Here is a 23,771-nt window from a genome sequence, read left to right as displayed (position 1 = left end):
ATCTAGGCTTCAGCCTCTGTCCCATCGACGAGATGTTGCATCCCTCTGCCTGTTCTACAAATACTTCAATGGTGAATGCTCTGACGAACTGCAAACACTTGTACCTCCCCGACGTAACTACTCCCGGCAAAGCCGACAAGCTACTAAGTCTCATCCCTTTACAGTAGAGATCCCTAGGTGCAAGAAAGCCTTTTACTCCAATAGTTTCTTCCCCAGAACTGCGGGTCTTTGGAACTCCCTTCCGGGATTCTGCTTTCCCAACTGCAATGATATGCAGAAGTTCAAGTGTAATGTTAACAAACATCTTTCTACTCATCTCCCTTCATAATGACCCCGCTAATTAAGTCCCTGATAGTAGCCCCCTGCTTCAAAGTGGCACTGTGCCTTGTTTGGGGTGAAAATTAAATAAAAAAAAAAAAAAAAAAAAAAAATGATCAAAGCTTCTTTCTTAGAACTGCACGCCTGTGGAATTGTCTTTCATTTTCCTGCCGTCTATAATATGGTTGTCTTCAAGTCCAACGTGAACAAGTTTCTGATGATCCGTTCCACTTAAGTTAACAAATTTACCGAACTTTCATTTCTATCGATTACTATATTGTCCTTTTGACTACTCTACACTCTTTAACCCTTATCCTTGAGTGGCCTATCGGCCTTGATAAGTGGTGACGCCTATGTAAAAAAAGAAAGGAAGAAAAAAAAAAACGCTCGTGAAAACTACATTTTTTTTATATCAATTAAAAAGCATCAAAAACTATGTAACACAGAAAAATGAACCATATTTTGTTGTTTTTGAAAACTTATTTCAAATGCCTGCTTAAAAATTCTTCCGCGATGTGACAAGTCACCTTACTAGGCGCGTCCATATTATGTAAGAATAACACAAACGATGGCGGTGAGTTGGCACAAAGTAGTGCGAGGGTTCAGGGGTTAATACCATGCAAACGGTAAATTTGCGACGGGTTTGAATATCAGATTCGTTGTCACCGACCCCGAAAACCTAAAAAAAAAACAAATTTTATTGGTGTTCTGGTGTAGTTAAAGTAAACATTTACCAAAATTACCTAAAAAATACAAAGAACAAAACTCTTTAACAAGGATGAACTTTTAAAGTCGCGGCGACTTTTTTTTGACTGTAACAAAAAATGGATGGTCACATTCAATGCTGCTAAGACTAAGCTTGTTTCGTTCAATAACTACAAGAAACCTTCTCTACCACCAATAGCAATGGCCAAGAACACATTGCCTGAAAGTACTTCTTTTAAACTCCTCGGCCTAACGTTTACAAGGAATATGAACTGGAATACATACATTGAGAGCATTGCCAAGGCTGCTGCAAGGAAGGTTGGTTCCCTCTACTGTGCTAGAAAACTACTTACGCCTGACAGTATCCTATACCTCTATAAGGCAACCATTCGCCCATGTATGGAGTACTGTTGTCACATCTGGGCTGGTGCATCTGCTTCTTGTCTCTCGCTCCTGGACAGGGTTCAAAAGAGAGTCGCCAACCTGATAGGTCCTGAACTGTCATCTAGGCTTCAGCCTCTGTCCCATCGACGAGATGTTGCATCCCTCTGCCTGTTCTATAAATACTCTAATGGTGAATGCTCTGACGAACTGCAAGCACTTGTACCTCCCCGACGTAAATACCCCCGAAAAACCCGACAAGCTACTAAGTCTCATCCCTTTACAGTAGAGATCCCTAGGTGCAAGAAAGCCTTTTACTCCAATAGTTTCTTCCCCAGAACTGCGGGTCTTTGGAACTCCCTTCCGGGATTCTGCTTTCCCAACTGCAATGATATGCAGAAGTTCAAGTGTAATGTTAACAAACATCTTTCTACTCATCTTCCTTCATAATGACCCCGCTAATTAAGTTCCTGATAGTAGCCCCCTGCTTCAAAGTGGCACTGTGCCTTGTTTGGGGTGAAAATTGAATTTAAAAAAAAAAAAAAAAAAAATCTAGTTTTTAACATTACAAAAAATGAAAATGCGACGATAGTCGTCGAGGAATTGTAAACGCAGCTGTAAAAGTTTCGGTATTTTTTACAACCTGCTTAAGCGTAGTATAAACACCCTCAACTACCCCATGTTAATAACGGCTTTCGGAATAACTCCCAACCTCCCATGTTAAGAACGGCTTTCGAGGTTGGGGAGGGGGTATTCAGAAAGCTGTTCTTAACATGGGGAGGTTTGGGTGTTTACAATACGCTGGGGCACGACGTAAAAATTTACCAAAGTTTCATTCTTGTTTTATGTTTTTTTACTTTTCCATGTAAATTTAACTTAAAATGAACACCCATTTTCTGGCCACTTTGTGAGAAGGCATTTTTTTTTTGTTCATTGGCTAAAAGGTTTTTTTTCCTTTCTTTTTTCAATAAAGACACGAGGAAATTGAAAAACAAAAATAAAGAAATCGGTGTACACAGATAAGTGTGATTCCTTATGTTATCAGTGGTGACCATTTCTGTACGCGTAAGTGCGCGTACATTTTGCTGCAAACAAGCAGTTTTCCGGATATTAAGCAATGTAATTCCTTATGTTGGTGGTGACCATTTCTATACACACAAGCGCGCGCATATTTTTGCCGAAAAAATATGAGCGCTTGTGCGTGTACAGAAATGGCCACCAGCCACCACCACCACTGATAACATAATTACACTGCTTAATATCTGGAAAACTACTTGTTTTTATCTAATTTTAAATTATCCGCCAAAGATTACTACGCTATGTTAGAAGGCAGTTTGGTATTCGAATGCACATTTAACAGTCTGTTTATGCGCTCGCGCATAGCGTAAACGAAGGTTGTTAAACGGTAGAAAATAATCCCAGGGTTCAGGGGTTAATACCATGCAAACGATAAATTTGCGATGGAAACGGTTACATATTCTTTTAAAGCACACCGAAATCTAATATATATATATATATATATATATATATATATATATATATTTCTCTATACGAACGTGGGACAGGCTTTAAGTAAAATACAAAAGTGGGTGATTCTACAGAATTTGAACAGACCGAAATCGACTTTTGCCGAATTAAATATTAATCTTAGGTAAGGGATATAAAACGAAACACTTCAGGGTACTTCGCGTTGAAATAACATTTCGAAAGCCATTCTTAACATGGAGAGGGGGTTGTTTGTTCTGTGCTTCCAACTAACAATTGGGGTTTGTATTACTATACACAGATTCGAAGAAGTTGTCAAAAAACAAATAAATGTTATCAAAGGCAAGATAAGTTACTTTTACCTTATTGGATAATTTTTTAGTGTTTATTCAGCTCGAAAAAAAAAAAAAAAACAGTGTTTACCGATGTATTGGAAAATTGAAAATGGGGCCGAACTCTGTTGAACACGTTAAGTTTGGGAAAATATGTTAAAAATTAGCGCGGTATCAAAAATACATAAAGCACCCAGTTCAGTTCAATTTTTGTAGAAGTGCAAAAAACAGCAACAGCTAGTGTTTGTTGTTTTGTTGTTTTTTTTTAATGATTGTTTCAATTTAACACTAAAATGTGACATTGTGAATGCTTACTTGTTTTTTCATGTAATCTTATGTACATGTGGTAGTCTTGTTTACGAAATACTACCGATTTTATAAGTGAACAAAATAAAGTCTGAAATTATTTTCACTTGCAGTGACGTAAAAGTAATAATAAAAATGGTTTGCCACCTAAATTATTAACATTCCTTGTAATAAAAAGTCAATATTTTTTATCGATAAAAATATTAACTTTATTGCAACGTTTATTAAGGTTTTACTGAAAAACGAAAAAAAAAATCGTCTTTTAGTTTCGAGGAATGATTCATATGAGACTAAAAAAAAAGAAAAATCACGTTTTTATTAATAATGCTTATTTATAGTATGTATATATATATATATATATATATATATATATATATATATATATATATATATATATATGACTACGTAAATAATTGAAAGAAAAAAATACAAACAAGCAACTAGATCTGCAAGACGCCATTTTTATGGTGAGGTTGAAAAATTACTACCTTTTTGAAGAAAGGTTAAGAGATATAAACCAACTTAGAACATCCAAACTAAACATTAAAGACACACATCAAATTCCAGAACTGCATTTAAACGAGATATTTTTTTAAAAATAAGACAAGGGGTGAAATCATTTTAGGGATTATATTTGTATTCATTTTAAGAGTTTTACTTACAGAAGGTTCCCGCTTGTATATATCCTGTCAGCTAAGTTATTATTATGTGCTTCACGAAAGGCTAGTTTTGATTGGCTAATGCTTGTCGTAACAGCCAACCAGAACCGTTGTAACTGCCGCTGTTCATAAAGCATAAACACAACTTAGTCGTTGCATGTGGCGATCAAGTCAACTCGCGAAGAGAAGAAAAATGTCTTTTGAACAGACTGAAGGTGAGAAAAAAAAGTATTTCTTCGATTTTAAATGATCTTAGAAGATACGTTTATCAAAAAAATGGAATATTATGAATATATAGTTATGCGTAAGACTTCGTAATAACTTGAATGAGTAATGTCTTAAGTAAATGTTTTTTTTTTTAGCTGTTTGCTAGAGTTGAAATAAAAAGACTGACAAATTTATTTATTTTTTGTTGTTGATATAATCTGGTGTTCATTTTCATGCTAAAAAATAACTATTAAAAAAAATAATAAAGTTGTTAAATATGGGCCTTTGAAAGGTCGCAATCATTTCGCTTAGTTGTCATCCATGTTTTGGATGAAATTGATTGTTCAATCTTAAAATTGTATTATTTCCCCTGAAATAAAAATCTACTTTGATGTTTAAAATCTATAAATTTTAAATTTTATTCGATATTCTTATTTCTGACGTCATTTTGAATGACGCTAGTGTTGTTTAGTTATTACCTTTTTCACAATTGGAGAGATTTTCGTTGTCTAGTCTACAGTTGAACGTGAAGTACGAGAGTTGCTGCTTATTCAAATTGGCACTTATGACAATAAACAAAAATGAAGAAAAACGGTACTTATGCAGAGAGTGATCCGTGCTAAAACAATAACGTTATTATTTAAAAAGCGATTCTTAACATGGGGAGGGGAAGGTGTTTTGTATCTATTCTGTACTTTAATCTTACAATTCAATAATCACTCTCTGCATTAGCACCAGAAAAACTTATCGTATACCAGTACCTACTTGTCAGGGAATGAAGATGGTATATTCGAAAAATCACAAAAATTCGTAAATGTTTACCTGGTTTGCATCTTAACATTTTTCGGTAAATTTTTACGACGTGCCCCAGCGTATTATAAACACCCCAACCTCCCCATGTTAAGAATGCCTTTCGGAATAAACACCTCCCAACCTCGAAAGCCGTTCTTAACATGGCAGGTTGGGAGTGCTTATTCCGAAAGCTGTTCTTAATATGGGGTAGTTGGGGGTGTTTGTCTTACGCTGGGGCAGGTCGTAAAAAATACCCATTTTTCTGTAAAATGACGGCTTATGAAGGGTTTCAAGCAAGCTGAAAACTAATATCGCATCTTAATTTTCCGGAAATAAGTAGTTTTCCGGAGATTAAGCAATGCCATTTATGTTATTGCTGGTGGCCATTTTGGTACGGGCGTTTGAACGCGCTTGCGCTTACCAAAATGGCCACCAGCAATAACATAAGAAATTCTATGGTTTAATATCCGGAAAACTACTTATTTGCGGAAAATTTGAATGCGATATTCGTTTTCAGCATACCCGAAAATCTTTTGAAGCCGTCATTTTAAAAGAAAATGTTATGGTGAAAAAACAGGTAAAAATTTACACAAAAATTGATCACGTATCTTTTACTTTTATTTTCGAAAAACAAATTTTCGATTGGTGGTGGGGGTGAGGGTCTTTTTTTTTTTTTTTTTTTTTTTTTCTACCGATAAGATAAGGCTGAAGGCATTTTAATATTCTTCAAATTTGGTTTTTAATTTATATATTTAAAAAAATGTTTTCATAATTTGAAAAATTATACATGTTATGTTAATAAATTATTGTTTGGGTTTAAATCTTATGCTTTGGTGGTTATTCTGACTTAAAAAATATTAAGTAAATGAAAGTCGATTGTCTACCCTTGATTCTACTATGGTTGCTACTTCCTCCACCTTGTGTCATTATCTTATTGAGGATGTCAATGAATTAGAAAAGACAGAACGATCGATTGGCTTTTACATAATGGCGTCTTTATTATCATTGTAAACAAAGCAAATCGTACGGGACGCAACTCGAGACAGTGAAAACTCTTATTAGTCCCTCATGCAATATCTTCCCTTTTCTCAATGACAAAACAGAACAAAAAAAAAGTCTAAGAATGAAAACGGAGTCTATAAAATATAGTGATCTACGCATTCATTGGGCTGACTGCCCTCATACCTAACAGGATTATTTTGCCATTTCACTTACGTTGTGAAATCCCTGAATCTCACAGGATCTCTTACTATTCTTTCCAACCGTGTTGTCCACAACCTTTCCAGGCTTGGTTTTGTTGGGGATGGAGTCGGGTTTGGGTTTTCTCTTATTTCACCTTCATATTGAGGTGGTTCTGTGGTGCATATCTCTTCTGTACCCCACCCTGCATTCTTGGGTAACTCGCTCTGCACTTCATATGGCTGGTGTATTACTGATGTGAGTGGGGGTGTCTCTGCAGTTTTCTTCAAATCTACTCTATTCCGTCGATATAATTCCCCATCCACTTTTATATGGTATGATCACTCTCTGGTCTCCACCCTACCACTGCTTTCCTCCACTCTTTTTGACAATTTATGTGTGGTTTCATCCGTACTACATTTCCAAGATACAATGGTTTCAGTGATTTTACTTTGTGGTTGAAAGAATGTTCTTGCCTCCTGCAGTCTTGCTTCACCATTTTTCTTAGATTTTTGGGAAATTCTGGCTTGAGCAAATCCCCTCCATTGCTAGGTATGGGTCAGCCTTATCTTCCATCGCTTTCCGGGAAAGGTTTTTTTGCCATCTTTACTGCAGATTCTACCTTACCATTTTCCTAGCTATTGTATGGACTGACCGGTGTATGTGTAAAACACCACTTTTTTGCAAAGGTAGAAAATTCCTGGCTACTAAACTGAGGCCCATTATCAGTTACCACCTGATCTGGTATTCCATGTCGTGCAAAATGGTGTTTCAGTTTAGTTATCACTGTCTTTGCAAAAAGTTGCTTATGTAATCAACTGTGCAGAGATAGTCTCTATTTGCAAACTTAAAGAGATTTATTCCTACTTCTGCCCAGGGTCTGTCAGGAACTTTATAGACCCTTAATGGTTCTGCTGGATTGACTACTTCATATTTTCTACACGTGGGACATTTTGAAACGTAGTCCCTTATGTCACTGTTCATATTTGGCCAATACAAGCATTCTCTTGCTCTTCTGCAATAACCCTCTACTCCCAGGTGTGTGGAATGCGGTTTTTCTTTCAACACTCCCCCTGTGTCAGTGGGATCACTACCCAGTTTCCTCTGAAAATCAACCCATCTTGCACCGTCATTTCACTGCACATATTAAAATATGGTCTCATCTCTGGGTCAAGATGTATTTTGTCTTCTGAACATCCTTCCAAAATTACTTGCTGCAACTGCTGCATGCTTCTGTCTTCCTTTGTGGCTGAACGCAGTTTAAGCAGTCTTCTCTCTGTTACAGGAATATATTCTGCTTCCTTGACATCATCTTCATCGTCCATATATTCCCCGCCCAATCCGTAGATATATACTCTTGATAACGAGCCTGCAAGGAACATTTTCTTACCTGGATGGTACAGAACTGTAGCATTGTAAGCCTGTAGTCGCATCAGCATGTTTTGCAGTCATTTTGGGCATTTCACCAATTCTTTTTTCATGATTGCTTCCAGTGGCCTATGATCAGTTAGTACTGTTATCTGTCGACCAAACGTATATTGGTGAAACCGTTCACATGCGTAGACTACTGCTAGTAGTTCTTTCTCAATCTGTGCATACTGAGTTTCTGTGTCAGTCAGTGCATGGCTGATATAGGCTATAGGTTGACCCTCTTGCAGTAGTGCAGCCCCCATGCCCTTCTCATTGAATTGCATTGAATGACCAAAGATTTGTTGGGGTCATAATACCTTAATACTGGTGCCTTACTCACTAACTCTTTAATTTTCCCAAAAGCCTCTTCATGAATTTGGGATCATGTCCATGGCGCATCTGCCTTCACTAAATTTCTAATAGGAGCCATCACGTCAGATATGTGTGGTAGAAATTTTGCCAGGTAATTTACGAATCCAACCAATCGTTGCATTCCCTTCACATCTGTTGGGCATGGCATCTCTTTTATGGCTCTTACCTTCCCAGGATCAGGACATAAGCCATCACTGGTAATCATGTGTCCCAGGAAAGATATAGACGTTTGTCGTAGGTTCAATTTTTCAGCATTCAATTGCATCCCACGATCACGACATCTCTGCAACAGTTTCCTGAGTTTTTGGTCATGATCAATTGTTGCTTCTTCCATCGTTTTACCCTTCCCAATCACCAGAAGATCATCCACTTTGTTAACCACCCCTTCTAAATCGGACACATTGTCAAAAAGGGTCTTTTGAAATATCTGTAGGCTTTCATTTTTCTTAACTACCAGTGCTAAAGTACTTGCCCACGGTGTTGGCTCACTCACTGGTTCAATAACATTCTTCTTAACCAGTTTTTCTAACTCAACTTTTAGCTTGTCCTTAAGTGCCACTGGTATTCTCCGTGTTGCTGCAACATTTAGTGTTACTCCTGGTCCACCTGCAAATGTACCTCTCATGGTAATTAACCCAATTCTTCCTTGAATACATCTTTGAAGTCATTGATAATGCTGTCTGAGTACTGGCTGCTAGATTCATTCATTTGGGAAACTTTGGCGACCATTTTGAATTTGTCATTATTGACTGTGACAAGTTCCATTTTCTGGATTGCATTTGCTCCAAGTAAGGAATGGAAATCTTCTTTCACAATGACAAACATGACTGCATATTTTTGTCCAGTTTTGGGGTTTATCATTTTTACTCAACACTCTCCCAATGGCTTCACTTCTGCTCCATTCCATATTTTAAATGTTCCAGTGTTTTTCCAATCACGTGTTTCTCATTCAATATGTTCACGGACGTTCATTTTTACTCAACACTCTCCCAATGGCTTCACTTCTGCTCCATTCCACATTTTAAATGTTCCAGTATTTTTCCAATCACGTGTTTCTCATTCAATATGTTCACAGACGCTCCACTATCGAGCTGAAAGGCAATTGGTTTCACAATCATTTCTGCTTTTATCACTTGACTTACAGCATTCACCCTTTCCTTAATTGTTAAGCTGTCTACATGTCCATAGTCTGAACAACTACTACTGTCGTTTTCCTTGTCATAATGTTGGGTTTTGACTAGGCACCGCCAAAACTGGGGGGGGGGGGCAGGTCAGTACTTTTTGACGGACGGTCTTTTTAAAAATCTACCAAAAATCAGGTAATTATCCGATCAATACGAAATTTTCAGCGATTATTAGGAGAAGAATGAACTTTATAACAGTGTACTTATTTTTCATAAACGATATTTATATATATATATTTTTTTGCTTACAAACCCCCCCCCCTTGTTTTGAAGTGGGAACAAATATGCTTAAAATAATCATCTGAAACTGAACAAAACATATTGTGTTGTTGTAAGGGACAGAATTATAGATTAAAAAAAAAAAAAAAAAAAAAAAATTGTTTGCATACCTTATTTTGACGTCTGAATATCAGAACTTCGATTGTGTTTAATTATCCCGCTTTTGAGTTTTGAAGTGTGAAATTCGGTGAATATGTTAAGTAAAATAATTAATTTAAGTTAAGCAAAACAAAAAAAAAATTTTTTTAATATTTATACGAAAAAAGCCATTTTAAAATTTTTGATAAATAAATTAACAATTTTTTTTTAGCGAGCCGAATAATGCATGACCATTATTAAACAGAGCATGCTTTGAATAATCGATACAAAAAAAAAAAATTCGATAAATATTGTGCCCTTTGTGTTAAAAATAGCATCATTTTTTTCGATCTTGTTTGAAAACGTTTGCCGCCTTTCGACTACGGTGGACCAAACGCGCTGAAATATTTTTTTTTTTATTCTGCTTTAAATTGCCCCCTCCCCCCATTTTGGGGAGCCTGGCCCCACACATATACACATTAAAAACCAAACTCATACAAATGGTCACCCATCTGGTACTGGCCAACCTCAGCTTAATAATACATTGAAATTTTCGTCACTGAAAAATAAGTTTTTTTGGCCTGTTTGGTCTTCCATAGTTTTCGTCTCATCAAAAGAAAACGTAAACAGAGTCGATCTGAACTCTACGGCGACGCGAAATATCTGGTTACCTATATGAATAAGTGGAATTATTTGAAATTCAGGTACTTATATTATAATATTTTTGCATATTCTCTTAGAAAATCATCCTAAATCTTAGTTAGACAATAAATGAATAAATAAATTATTTCAAAAACCCTTTTTTTTAAATATTTAAGTACGTTTTTTGTGCAAGACAAAAAATATCAATTGTTAACTTTTTGGGAAAATTTAACATTTAAAATTGAATTAAAAATAGTAGAAAAAGTTTTACATTATTCTGTTTTCTATATGATAAAATTCAGGGTTTTATCTTTCTGGAAAAAAAAAAGTTACTCAGAAATAATGGATTTTAATAAATGTAATTTAGTTTTAAAAAACAACAACAACTTGATTTTGCGGCCATTTTTGGCGGTGCCTAGTTTTGACCGTCTGTGCTTTCTTTTTCCTTGATACTTTGCATTTCACCGCAAAGTGGTTTTTTCCCTTACATTTATAACAGGTTTTACCAAATGCAGGACATAACTCTTTGCTCGCTCTATGCCGCAATGCACATGCCCTGCACTCTGTCAGATTGTGCTGATGTCTTTTTTCTGGGTTTATAATCAATCCTGTTCACTCCTTCAGGCCTTAGGATTCTGGACGGGACTGTAGCATTTTCAGACAGCTTACAGATGTCAATACATTTTTGTAAGTCTAACTGTCTTATTTTCAATAACTCAGCTTCTGTCTGGAGGTTGTGTATTCTCAGTACTACCTGATCTCTGAGTACTGATGAAACTCAATTGTTGCAAAAATTGCACGTTTTTATCAACGTCCGAAGTGCCGTAATAAAGGATTCCACAGTCTCTGATTCTCCTTGATTTCTAGAATGAAATATGTAACGCTCGTAGCTTTCGTTCGTTTCCCCTATAGCATGTTTATCAAATGCCTGAATAATTTTAGTAGGTGTTCTTTCGTTCTCGGGTGTTGAAAATTGAAACCCGTAGTAAACTTTGAATGCGTCATCTGAATGTATGAAGCAAAAGTGCCCTCTGATATTGTAATGACTGTTTCGTAACGTAATAATGGCGTAGTTATACCATTTCAGTTTAAACAATTTCCAATTCGCCGCTAAATTGTCTTCCATACATAGGGGTGCTGGAGGCCTTATCCCAGTCACTGGTCTGTTTGTTTCTTCCATGTCCGCTTCCAACATTTTTTTTTTTTTCGTCCACGTGACGTACGTAAAAATTACAATTCGAAACAAGAACAATAAAGTTACTTATCTGTTTCTGCAAATGACTTTCCGCTTCTTATTCTTTTCTACATCTTACTTGGACTCTTTCCATCCCACTGCTGCCGCCATGTGTCATTATCTTATTGAGGATGTCAATGGATTAGAAAAGACAGAACGATCGATCAGCTTTTACATAATGGCATCTTTATTATCATTGTAAATAAAGCAAAACGTACATCGGTAAGGGACGCAACTCGAGACGGTGAAAACTCTTATTAGTCCCTCATGCAACACATCTCATCAGCATGGAGTAAAATGTGATTTTCTTGAATAATAATAAAAAACTACTTGATCAAATTTTGTGATTTTTGGATTATTTTATCTTTGTTACGTGACTGATACGTGCATCATACAGACTTTTCTGCATTTTTAAAAATTTTAATTGCCGCCATAAGTGCCAATTTAAATAAGCACCTGAAAGTTTGTCTTTTTATCCAAAGAGAGTCTGTTAGGATTTTATTTCCAGACAAACAAAACTGCTACTATACTATAACAAAATTCAAAATTATTAATATGAAAAGAATTTTACTGTTATGACCCGCGGAAGGTAATTCTTAGCATGATACCTGCGACTTAGATGAAGAGAAAGAAACATTTACAGGAGAAAATAATACAAAAAGGGTACTTGTACAGTTTAATGAAGACATTAAAAAATGACAATATCGAAAAAAGTTCAAATTGTATGTATCCGTTATGGAATAAAGTTCTCCCCCCCCCCAAAAAAAAAAATTCACTTAATTTCATCAAGTAGTTTTTTTTTTTTTTTTTTCTTACAGCGAAAAACCAATTTGTTATGATACTGAGCACATGATTCGATTTTTAAGAAGAAAAGCTAGTATTAAAGATGGGGAAGGCGTGTCGGCGCTTTAAACTGAGTTATCTCCCCGTGGCATGTTAAAAAAATTCCAAGATGGCTACCTTCAACATACTGTCATAAAAACGTGTTTTTCCACTGTAAAAAAAAAAGCTACTCTATGAAATTAAGTAAAAAAACATTTTTCGGAGGTCCAAAACAGATACATACAATATAACCTTTTTACCATATTTTCATTTTTTAATGTCTTGATTAAACTGTACAAGTGCCAGAAATTCACTTACTGAAGGCAATTCAAAGTTCGTATGAATCCTTTTTAGAAAGTGTATTATTTCCTTTTTTAGTCCGTCTTTTTTAGAAACAATCGTCGTCATCTTGTTTTAAGCGGTATCCATTAAACTCCGTTAACATCTTTGGTCATAGTTCTTTACTGGTGTTATTTTTGTATGCATGACCACAAGACGAATAATCCAGTTGTAATTTCCCCTCATCGAGGAAAGGCAATATAAGGTTCACATTTCAGAATCGAAGTCCAAAACTGTGGTTTAAGGTAACTATAAACCTCCGTGACATATCCTGTTTTTCTTTTTTATCCTGCCTTTTTTATAATGCCTTCGAATTTGGCGTACATTTGAACTATTTTAATGTCTAGTTCAGACAGAAAAACTGTCCACAAAGTCTGCTGGTCTCTTTTCTTTGTCTGAGACCTCGACAAAATATGTCAAATAACTTAGACATATTTAACCCCTCCTGACTGTAAGACGCCCTGACAGCCACCAAATTTTCCTTTTCAAAAATACTCAATCAGAATATTAAGGTGTGTAAAGCAGAATGGAATTATGATGCAGAAGAGAAGGAAGAACAAAACATAGAAAGAGGGAAGAAAAGAAAAAAAGAGAAAGAAAGGGACAAAATAAAGTAGTGGAAATATTTTTCCACACTCTCCCAAAGAAAAAAAGAAAATAAACAAGTTAATATCAAACTAATTCCGGATTTCTTTCATTCAATTATTTAACAAATCTTACAGGTCTAGACCTAATATTTTCTCTATCCAGATTAACTGTGAAGCAGCAAGAATTACCTGCTTCATTATCATCAGAAAAAACCTGATGCAAGCGGGTTATCGAGATTTCCATGGGACACAAATTCTTCGGAGAATGTTCCTGAGTGCTGCCATCACTCTTTTAGATCAAGGTTGACTGAACCATGCCATCCGATCCAGAGGTGTGGTTAACCAATCTTCCCAGCAATTAATAAGGATGCAGCTTTATGGGATTTTTTAGTAAAACAGCATCTCCCAACGTTATAGTATTTTTAAAGCCAGACTGGTAAAGATCATTGTACAATTCTTTTAAACTCAAAAGATAATGTTCATACGGCAACCTTTAAAGCAATGCAGGAATTCATCTCTTCATTCCAAACTCTTTACAAGATCCACCCTGCTTGATGGACGATCCTGGAAACAATTATTTTCCAAATTCAAAAACACAAAGTTCTTATAGAAAGAACGCACAAATGTGTTTGGGTTAATCACCTATAAACCAGAATCATCAGAACAACGATAAGTCAAAGGCCGATTGTTTACAGATTCTAACAGAACTATTAAAAGTTAGAAATAATTCAACTTCATACGTCCTATAACCTTGAAAAGGCAATTTTTGATGACCCATATTAACCTTTCCCACACAGCACCATACCATACCAAACCAAATACAAAAGTATCATTTGGTGTTTATTTAAATGGGTATCAAAACTTCCCTTAAATTCATCAAACAAACTTGCAAGAAAGGAAAGCGCATTATCCGAATAAATGTGAGACAAAATTCCATAGACATTGAAAAATATCAGACAACTGTTCCAGGTGTATAGCTCTCACATTAAAACAGGTCCTGGATATGACCTTAAACTATATCCGATGTTGAGGCCCCAGCTTGCGGACTTTGGGGAGTGTGGAGTCACCCCTTGATTGCCATTGCTCTCAGGTCCACTCTGACCCGGTATGGTAGTACCTGTTAGGGTCCCAACTATGGGTTAAATAGAAACTGACTGGAAAAAAATATATACATATTCTATTAAAACCCTTTTCTTCACAATCACTGGATTCGGCATTAAATGACCTAAAAAGGGTTGATATGCCGTAAAACAAAAACAACCAACCAACTCGCATTAAAACAAGTGACAATTAAAATATGCATTTTTTAAAATTTTTTTTTACCTTAATCCAAAAATAGATTAAATTTAGAAACCAAAGGAGAGGATCTCACAACTGTTAGACCCTACTAAATAATCCCTTTCCTCAGAAAGGAACAGACCTTGTGTCATTTGGAGCAAATACAATTTCGCCTTAAGATCGGAATCGAAATCAACACCTCTCAACTTTGATATAAATCGGAAAACTACAGTTAAAACTCCAAGAATCTCTCTACTTTGATTATAGAGCTGCCTTAAATAATAGATTCACAACCAGTAAGCGTGCTAATCAACATCTGACTAGCAGAATTTAAGACAGTTCAAATCATAACTAGGCCAGGCCAGGTTATCTCCCCTTAGCCATTCCAGCCCAAACAACCGTCGCTTGAAAACAGTTTTAAATTTGTTCAAGGATATACCTCTTGTGATAAGGTCAGCAGGGTTATCTCCTGTCTTCAGATATTTAAACTTCACAGTTAAACCTTTATCACACAAACTTTTGACCATCGTTTTTATGTTCTTTAAACTGACATTAAGTGTTGATAGTCCGATAATACCCAAGACAACTTATGCATCTACTGTGATGATCACAGACTTCAGCACTTTTGAAGGAAATATTTTCCATTAAAACAGAAATATACTTCATGCATAAATACACAGCTATCAGCTCCAAGGTGGGCAAGGTCCTAACGGAAGGTACCACTCTTACCTTAGCAAATATCAACTTGGCTTCACCATGCTGATATAAATATATCGTTATTCCATCTGCCAGGTTGGACACATCACAAAAAAACTATCAAAGTGGTTGAAGAATCAGAATCCACTGAGAATCGGTCAAAGGTCAAAATCACCAATATTGATTAGATTGTTATACATCTTATTTCAGCCAAATGTCCAGGGGAACTGGTTTGTCCCATGATACTTTTAACTTCCGCAATTCTACCTTTAATAGTAACAGGAAGAGTCAATCCAAGCATTCAACCTTTCAAGAAGAATATTCTACCTTTCCAAGAGGAACAAATTCTACCTTTAATAATAACAAGAAGAGTCAATCGAAGGAGAACAAACACAGAGGGATTCAGAGACAAAATTTCTCTTTTAGAAAATGCAGATCTTCTCTTAAAGCAAGGATTTACTTGCATTTTGTCAGTAGAGGGCTTTTATAAATAGCCAAGCACTTTCACAGTATTTAAATCGTGAGAAGAAAGGTTGTCATCTTGCAACATTCGTTCAACAAGTGTATCATTGTTGCTACAGCAATTTTTCAACAAAAATCCACCCCACACCCACCCTGCATGACAGAAACAGCATCCAAATACAACTGCAACAGAATGTTGGCAGATTTATGTGGTTTTATCAAATTGTCCATGTAGAAGTTGCCCAGTAACATATCCTTGCAAAGACGAGGTGGATATTTTCCCACATGATGCTGAATTATGTAACTCAGTATGAAAAGACTTAACACAAACCCAAATATCAGAGTATTGTATTTAAAACATGATCTCATCCTCGTCCATCCTCAAAAAGAAGCAGAATTGATATTTATCACATTCATCGTTCAATCGAATTATCAGAAGGGCTTTCCGGATATCAACCAACAGAACATACTGGTCTGTCTGGAACTGAAAAAGTAATTCCAGCATATTAGCATACAGGTTAATACCTGAATATGCACAGTCATTTAATGAAGGCTTTCCATCAGTTCTCAAAGAGCAATTGAACACTGATCTGATCTTAGTGGTACATCATAAATCTTATTTGAGAACAGGTCGATGAGGAATCCATATCAAAATCTGAAGTAATAACAAAAATTCTTTCAATTATTCCCTCCCTTTCCTGGTCTAAGAAGACCCAACAGTAATCATTGTATAAACCCTGTTCAGTCAGCTTCTTTGATACACGATTCAAGATTGACAACGACACCTGACGATCTGAAGCAACCACTTCAATTTATCATCATTCCAAGGCAAACTAACATAACTGTTATCCACGAAGCGAATTGAGGAACAGAAGTATTCTATCTTATGTTTATGAAAATCACTGAATTCTTCGTCAACAATACCGATAGTTTCCAAAGTACAGTTTTTCTACAAAAGACTCCTCAAATCAATTCAATAGAACTGTATACATGGATTTTAGAATCCAGTACAAAGTATACATGCGTGAGGTTGCAAGCAGAATGTTCATCAATAACTTTTGCATAATTCAGCCCAAATTTTTCTGTTTCGTTTATGGTTTGAGGTGACATAAAATCTAATATATCACAAAATAGGACAATTTCTTGGGGAAATTCCCACACATGGCCTTCCCTAAAACTATTTCAGTTCATAGATCCCAGAAATCTGAGCACATCCATGCCTAGTAGACCATACACCGGCAATGTGTCATTTCTCAATTCAGAAAAATTAGCTGTCAATTTGGCCTTTTGATTCAATAGATCCTCGATCACAGAATTCATTCATCAACCCGAAATGAAAGGTTTATGCTATCATCCACGAAAAACGGCACAGAATAATATGAATCTGAAAGATCTCACTGCAAGGTTTACTTCCTTCAAGTGCTTTACTTATTTCTCCAAAAAGATTTTGATCAAGAACTTACGATCCCTCATGGGAACATTAAGATTTGAAAATCTATCTAACATTTCGCCAGACAAATAAGATCCGTTCACTGCCAGTGTTGATTAGACAGTTGAAAGACACACTTTCACCAAATTCAGTGTTGACCGTAACCTTGGTTACAGGAAGTAGCGACAAGCTGTTGAAATGCCAACAAGCATTAGAAGCCATCTGTGAGTCCACAAAGGATGAGCATAGCATCTTGCAGTGCCCTCTCTTGTTACACAGCCGATACATGCCAAATTCCTTATTACAGTAGCAGGTATTTTCATTCTGAAATGTGCTTGTGCATTTACTACATAACCTAATCTCCTTGCACCTTCTCAGCCAATCCGCATGAAAGGATTTGCAACAGTAAAAAAGAAGGAAAGGATTTACACCAATAACCTTTGTGGTTATTGTTTCTGTAAAAGTTACACTTATAACCAACTTTAGAGGACTTGACATAGAAGTTTTCCAAGCGGAAAATCCTTTTCAAGTTTCTGTTGAGTGAAATTAGATTAGCTCTTGAGTTCTGTTATCATATTTCAGCATGCTTTGCCAACACAAATGCCTAACTGAAACTGAGACATTTAAAATTATTTACCGATAATTCTGTTAGTCTAAAGTCGTTAGAGTGTTTGCTTATGACTAACGCGATCGCTAATAAACCTCGTCGCCCTGCTTAGCTAAATTAAATCATTTTTTGAGCAATAATAACGTATTAGAGCTGAAAAGTTCTGGCAGTAACTTCTAAGCCCCAGGAAAATCAAGAGTTGAAGGTTTCTTAACTGCAGACAAATACTTAGAAGGAAATGTTTTCTTGGGAATGCTTACCATCTTCCGAGGCTAAGTTTCATTATTTTTACAGAACTCTATGGTTCGAGATATTTTCAAACAGTTCTCCAAAACATCTTCAAGTGTAGGATGTTTTTTTTTCTATACCTTTTGGACCAATTCAGACCTAAAAGGGGATGGGGGGGGGGTTACCAAATACTATATGACTTAGTAACTTGTTTCCAGGAGAATTCATCTCTAAAAAATTTGGCCCAAAGAAATTTTTTAATTCATATACCTAAGCCATAATTGCATTCAAAGATTTTTTTAACAGATAGGGTACCACCTAATTTATCAGTGCCCAATATAGCTAAGAAAACAGAATACACTATATTGGTTTTATCTAAAAATTATGATGGGAGAATATCAGCAGCTACATGATAATTCTTATCTGATACCGAGAGACATCTTATCAGCTGGAAAGCATAACCTGACAAGTGGTTTTTCAATACAACCGACCTCAAAGTGTCATTTTCCACATTAACCACACAATTCTCAAATTCCTTCCAGAAATTTAAAAAGGCTAATTTATCCTTTTCTGGGTCCTTCTCACAAAATATAGGAAACTCAATTTTAGGGATCAACCCAAGACATTTTTTTCTCAACTCGTGACTCTTCATCATAAGCAGAATCACCCACCTTCGACAAAGGCAGAAATCTGGATAACTTTTCCAAAACTTCTATCCAAAAGAGAGCACAATCCTTATTAAAGGATCTAATTTCTTATGCTCTCTACTATCAACCAGATAGGCATTGATGATTTGTTCGTCTAACAGGTCCACTGAAGCAGTATACTCATTTACCTGTTTCTAGTACAACATAACCTGATTCACTAATTTCATCTAACGAATCTAAAAAATCAAACACCGTTATGATCTTATATTGAAATATTTTTCTCTTTTTGATTTAATATGGCAGTAGTGAAAGTGGTAGTCATCTTGTCAAGACCAAGCTGTGCCCCTTTTAACCAATTAACAGAGCTAAGATCCAACAACTTTTGGCACTCTAAAAACCCCACCAAACCAACTGAACATGAAGGCCAAGATATCTGAACTAAAAGAAAGAAAGAAAAAAAAACAAAACCAAGAAGAATTAAAAGATGGATGTAGCCGAGATTACAGAAATTCAAGCCAAGACTAATTCAGGTCTTCATTTTGAGGAAATGACTCTTCTGCATCAGTGTTGGGTTGATTATCCTCAGTGACATGTGAAACTGGCAAATCATAGGCTTTCGCTAAAAACATAGCATTCAGAGCATCATCAACTAAGAAGTGAGCACGAATGGCTCTTGCAATTGCTTTGCCACTTAACATGTGCTTGACTGTGTTTTCAGCATACACAAGTTCAAAAAGTTCTTGCAATCCAGAACCTGTCATCAAATGACCAATTGACTCCAGCAAGCTCATCTGTGTATTGAGCTCACCAAGTCGCAAGACAAATGATTTCAGGGGACTGAAACTAGGCTGTAACTCGACTATCTCCATTGCTTTGTACCAAAGTGGCTGATCAAATGTTAGAATTTGTGTAATGTTTTTTTTTTCTGGCTAAATCACTAATGTAACATAATGTTGAGTACACACAGGTTAGGTTACCAAGGTCCATATTGATCATTGGCAAAAAAACTGTGGCTGATTTCCCAGGATATTTTCCTTTGTGCACAGACTGCATAAAGCCTAACCATGCGGATCTGGACAGATGAAAAGTTAGTGAAACCTTGCAAAGGATGTCAACATTAATAGTGGAATCGACAATTTCCTTGGCCTGGAGCTCTTTAAATATCACTGGTGGTTTGTTGGTGTGCTGTTGATCTAGGTACTTGATATTGATACTTTCAACCCTTATTATGTCTTCTGAAAGGACCTGAATCCTTGAAGCTAGTTCTACTTTAAGTTTCCTGGGAGTAAAAGATGCTATGATGCCTATACCATGGAATGTGTTGAATTCATCAATACTCCTTACATTATGGTCCACATAAGCTACAAACTACACAAATTCAGTTTCAACAGGAGAGAAAGTTTCAGCGCCATGAACAAGAGCAGCACTTCTTTCGAATTTCTGGACTTCCGAGTAAGTCATGCTTATTCAGAGTGTCAATTAGGAACCTCTATCCAAATTGATCATGCATTTCCACTGCTAAACCAAACTGCAAAGGTGTGAGGAGAACTCTGGGCCTAATAGCCTGCATTATCACTTGACCTATTGATGCAAGTTTCGAATCATTGTCTTTGTCTGCAAATATCTTCCTGAAAAGGATCAACAATGTTTTAGGAACATACTTGAGAATTGCATCCTGTTCAAGATCATTTTTAGACAGATAATATTCTGAACTTGTCTAGATACTTTTAATGTCATTCTTGATAAGCTTGGCTGCCATCTCTATAATTTTAATGGCCTCTGATTCTGAATTGTCTGTTTAGCATTTTGCTGTACTTAAGAATGTAACAACATTAGGTTTCCCATTAATTTCAGTCACAATAATTTTGTCTTTGAAATATTCTAGCAATCAAGATTTCATGTATGAGAGACTGTATGGTTCAAAACCAGTGTCCTCAAGAATTTCCTCCATTTTTTTTGTCTTTTGGATAACAAGATCGACAATGGTGAGTTGCTCTTCATCATTTTGCTGCTGGAAATTAGTAACTTCCAGAAATGTCTGCTTTCTCTATGAATCCTCTGGTCTACCAATATTTTGTTTCTTAGAAGAATCATCAGAGAATACCTTAGGAATGTTTTATTGGAATCGAAGTTTGCAAAACATGTTCTGTGATGACATTCTTCTTGTGAAACAAGGTCAACTACATAACCTATTCTACCTTTAACAGTGGATGCCCAGCCATCATTTTTTTTTTTTTTTTTCAGACTTTTTCACAAACTTTTAACACTCTATCTTTAAACTCAATAGTTTCTACATGGGAAACATCAATGTATCTTTTTTTCTATCAGATTTCTCCAGAACCACAAAAAAGACCGTATTCCTTAAAGTTAAACACACACAAAGAGCAGACCGCACAGAATGGCATTTCATCATGGGTGGACTTGTTTTTATGGTCAATTTCTATGTATTTGGGGCTGATCCAACGCTGTCTGCATTTCTTGTGAAGACGTTGACTAATCTAAATTATGATTTTTTCCTCACATTGTTCAGAATCTCTGTTAATGGAATTGAGTCCCTTCTGGCTGACGATAAATGTTTCTTCATTACTGGATAGTTCATTGTTGCAAATAGCATACTTGTCAGCATCCATAATTATCAGTACTTCACTTTGACCAACCTGGAATTAGAATATCACAAAATATTTAGCTCATGCAGTAATACATCAAAAGAGACAAAAATCAGGCATAAGAAGTTATAATTATATTATTATATTTATGAAAACTGTTAGTTTTATCCAATTTCACATTGCTACATTTGTTATTTTTGAAGATGAATTCACAGTAATTAAGTTAAGAGAGGGGAGGCTAGAATCGGCAGCAATCTTTAAAGATGGCAGCCATTGACCCTTTTCAGAAAGGTTACTTATGATAAACTTTTTTTTTTATCTGAAAGAGAGGTTATTCAAGCCCAATATCCAAGTTAAAAACCTTTGTTAGCAATTTGCTTGAGGGTCAGCCAAAAAAATCAGCTAGATTGACTGGACTGATTGTCTAGTAGTATTCTTAGATATGGTTTGTACAGAAATTCATCCAATAAATATCGAAAATTGAAAAAATCCAATCTTAAAAATAGTCTTTCTCTCTTATAGATAAAAAAAGAATTTTCACAGGGGAATATTTTATGTTATACCAGCCAAGGGAACTAATAAAATCTCAGTAAATCATTTCTTTAAAAAAAAAAAAAACAGATTTATTATCATTTGAAGATATAGCTCAGTGGTAGAACATTCAACTTATAGATTGAATGATCCCCTGTTCAAACCCGGGTGTACCTCACCATTTTATTTTAATGTTTTCTTATTAATGAGTTAAATTTACGATAACGATAAAAAAAGAGGTACCATTTAAAATCACTGCAAATCATTTCTTCATTTGCTTATTTTAAAACTAAATATTATACAGAAGTGACTTTTCCAAAGCATTCATTGTCAAGCCCAAATATCAGCTGACATAGAATTATAAACAAACACAGATGGAATTTGATGAATGACATTATCATTATTATTTTTAAATTTTTTTTTGTAAATTAGTCCACCAGGCAAATTATTCCTCGTAATATATAATAATCAATTGAGGATTGATTCTATAAAAATACATACACAATCTGCATAAATTAAAATATCATGTTTAAGCGTATTGTACAACTAGGCAACGCTGGATGTCCAGCTAGTTTTTTAATGGACTAGCAGGCCGTGGATTTTAAAATATTAAACATAACGTTAAATTCCTTAAAAAAAAAAAATAATGAACTAAAAAAAGCAAAAAGAAACTGAGACGTGTACACGCAAGTATTATGTTTGTTTTTTTAAACAGTTCACTTCTTGTCAGTAAAAAAAAAAATATATATTCAAGCTGAAATCAAAACCAAAACCTTAAGACAGTCAAGCCTGGTAACTATTAGACCAGCTTGACACGGTCTTTAAAAAGTGTTTCCAAACCTATTTATTCTTAACATAAGTAATCTGTTATGTGAACCATTCACGCATGCGCATTCGTGAAACAAATAAAAATCTGATGAATCCAATGTATCAATTTTTCAATTTTGACCCCTTATCAGAATGAAAACCAATTAAAGTTTTCCACATGTCTGTATACTCTATATACCAAATTTCAAGTCTAGAAATCAAAAATTTGTTGAATATATAGGTTGAAGTGTCCTCACATGCACATTCTCACTTTTATAGGTATATAGATTATATGTTAACAATCATAAATATGAGCTTATTAGCCTTGTTTCTAGCATAATTGACTTACTTCCCTTGTTATGTTACATGTTCTCAAAACAATATGGCGAGGAATTTTTACCATAAAGATTGAAAACTTTTTTTCTTTTTTTTTTTTTTTTTTAAATAATGCAGTAATATTTAAGTACATCTGATATGCCAATTAAGTAGACATTGCTTTTAGTTGAAATTAACATAAAAAATCAGTAGATACCATTTTCTTTTATTGTTTTTCTTTTTTCTTTTTTTTCATTTTCTGAATTTTGTTATAATAGTGTAGTTACACCAAGAAAACTATATTAAAATTACTCATAAACTAAGAGAAATATGGAAGTTTTTGTGTCCAATTGTGTGTGTGGTTTTATTATTTATTCGAGTGCTAACACTAGTCATAAAAACGCCACCTTTTGGAAACTACAGTGATTCTATAAAATTACCAAATAAGTGGTTCTAATGTTTAAGAAATATCTATATATCATGCTAGTATATATATATATATATATATATAGTAGAAATCATGATGCTTTTACTTTCATTAATTTTAATTTATTGGGCATTTTGTTCTATTGACAACAAAACTAAAAAGTGATCAAAAACAAAATATGTAACTAATAAAGTTTATCAAAAGTGAGATAATTTATTCTTCTACCTAGCTGGATAAATGTTTAATGCTTTAACTTAATGAGTTTATTTACTTTGAGACACATTTTGTCCAATTTTTAGAAACTCTGATTTGGTATTTATTAAATTAAATAAACTGGTTAAAATGCCATTGCTTTATTTACCGTGCTTGACATTTTGAAAATGATCTGAAGAAGAGCTTTCGAAAAGCAAACTTGTTTGGTTCGAAC

At 35.1% G+C, this 23,771-nt stretch overlaps 2 protein-coding genes across 7 annotated transcripts in view; one reads left to right on the top strand and one right to left on the bottom strand.

Moving 5' to 3' along the window:
- LOC145254069 (uncharacterized) overlaps window positions 1–4,338 on the bottom strand; it is a 171,876-nt gene extending 167,538 nt beyond the window's left edge. For all 4 annotated transcript variants that reach the window (XM_080112995.1, XM_080113005.1, XM_080113023.1 and 1 more), the window contains exon 1: window positions 4,190–4,338. In XM_080112995.1, the coding sequence (XP_079969121.1) occupies window positions 4,190–4,323 (134 nt within the window). In that variant the 5' untranslated portion in view covers window positions 4,324–4,338. The remainder of the gene's footprint in view (window positions 1–4,189) is intronic.
- LOC145254584 (nuclear envelope phosphatase-regulatory subunit 1-like) overlaps window positions 1–23,771 on the top strand; it is a 131,171-nt gene that overhangs the window by 66,694 nt on the left and 40,706 nt on the right. Inside the window, exon 1 of one of the 3 annotated variants that reach the window (XM_080113380.1) lies at window positions 4,250–4,401. The exons of 1 other annotated variant lie outside the window; for it this stretch is intronic. In XM_080113380.1, coding sequence (XP_079969506.1) covers window positions 4,344–4,401 — 58 coding nt within the window. In that variant the 5' untranslated portion in view covers window positions 4,250–4,343. Of the gene's footprint in view, window positions 1–4,249; window positions 4,402–23,771 lie in introns of those variants that run through there. One more of the 3 variants, XM_080113301.1, reaches the window with a different exon arrangement.

Source organism: Euprymna scolopes, chromosome 1 (assembly GCF_053919585.1).
Source record: "Euprymna scolopes isolate OS-2025 chromosome 1, ASM5391958v1, whole genome shotgun sequence".
Taxonomy (NCBI): domain Eukaryota; kingdom Metazoa; phylum Mollusca; class Cephalopoda; order Sepiida; family Sepiolidae; genus Euprymna; species Euprymna scolopes.
Note: the sequence above shows the minus strand (reverse complement) of the source record. Positions and strands in the feature narration are given on the sequence as shown.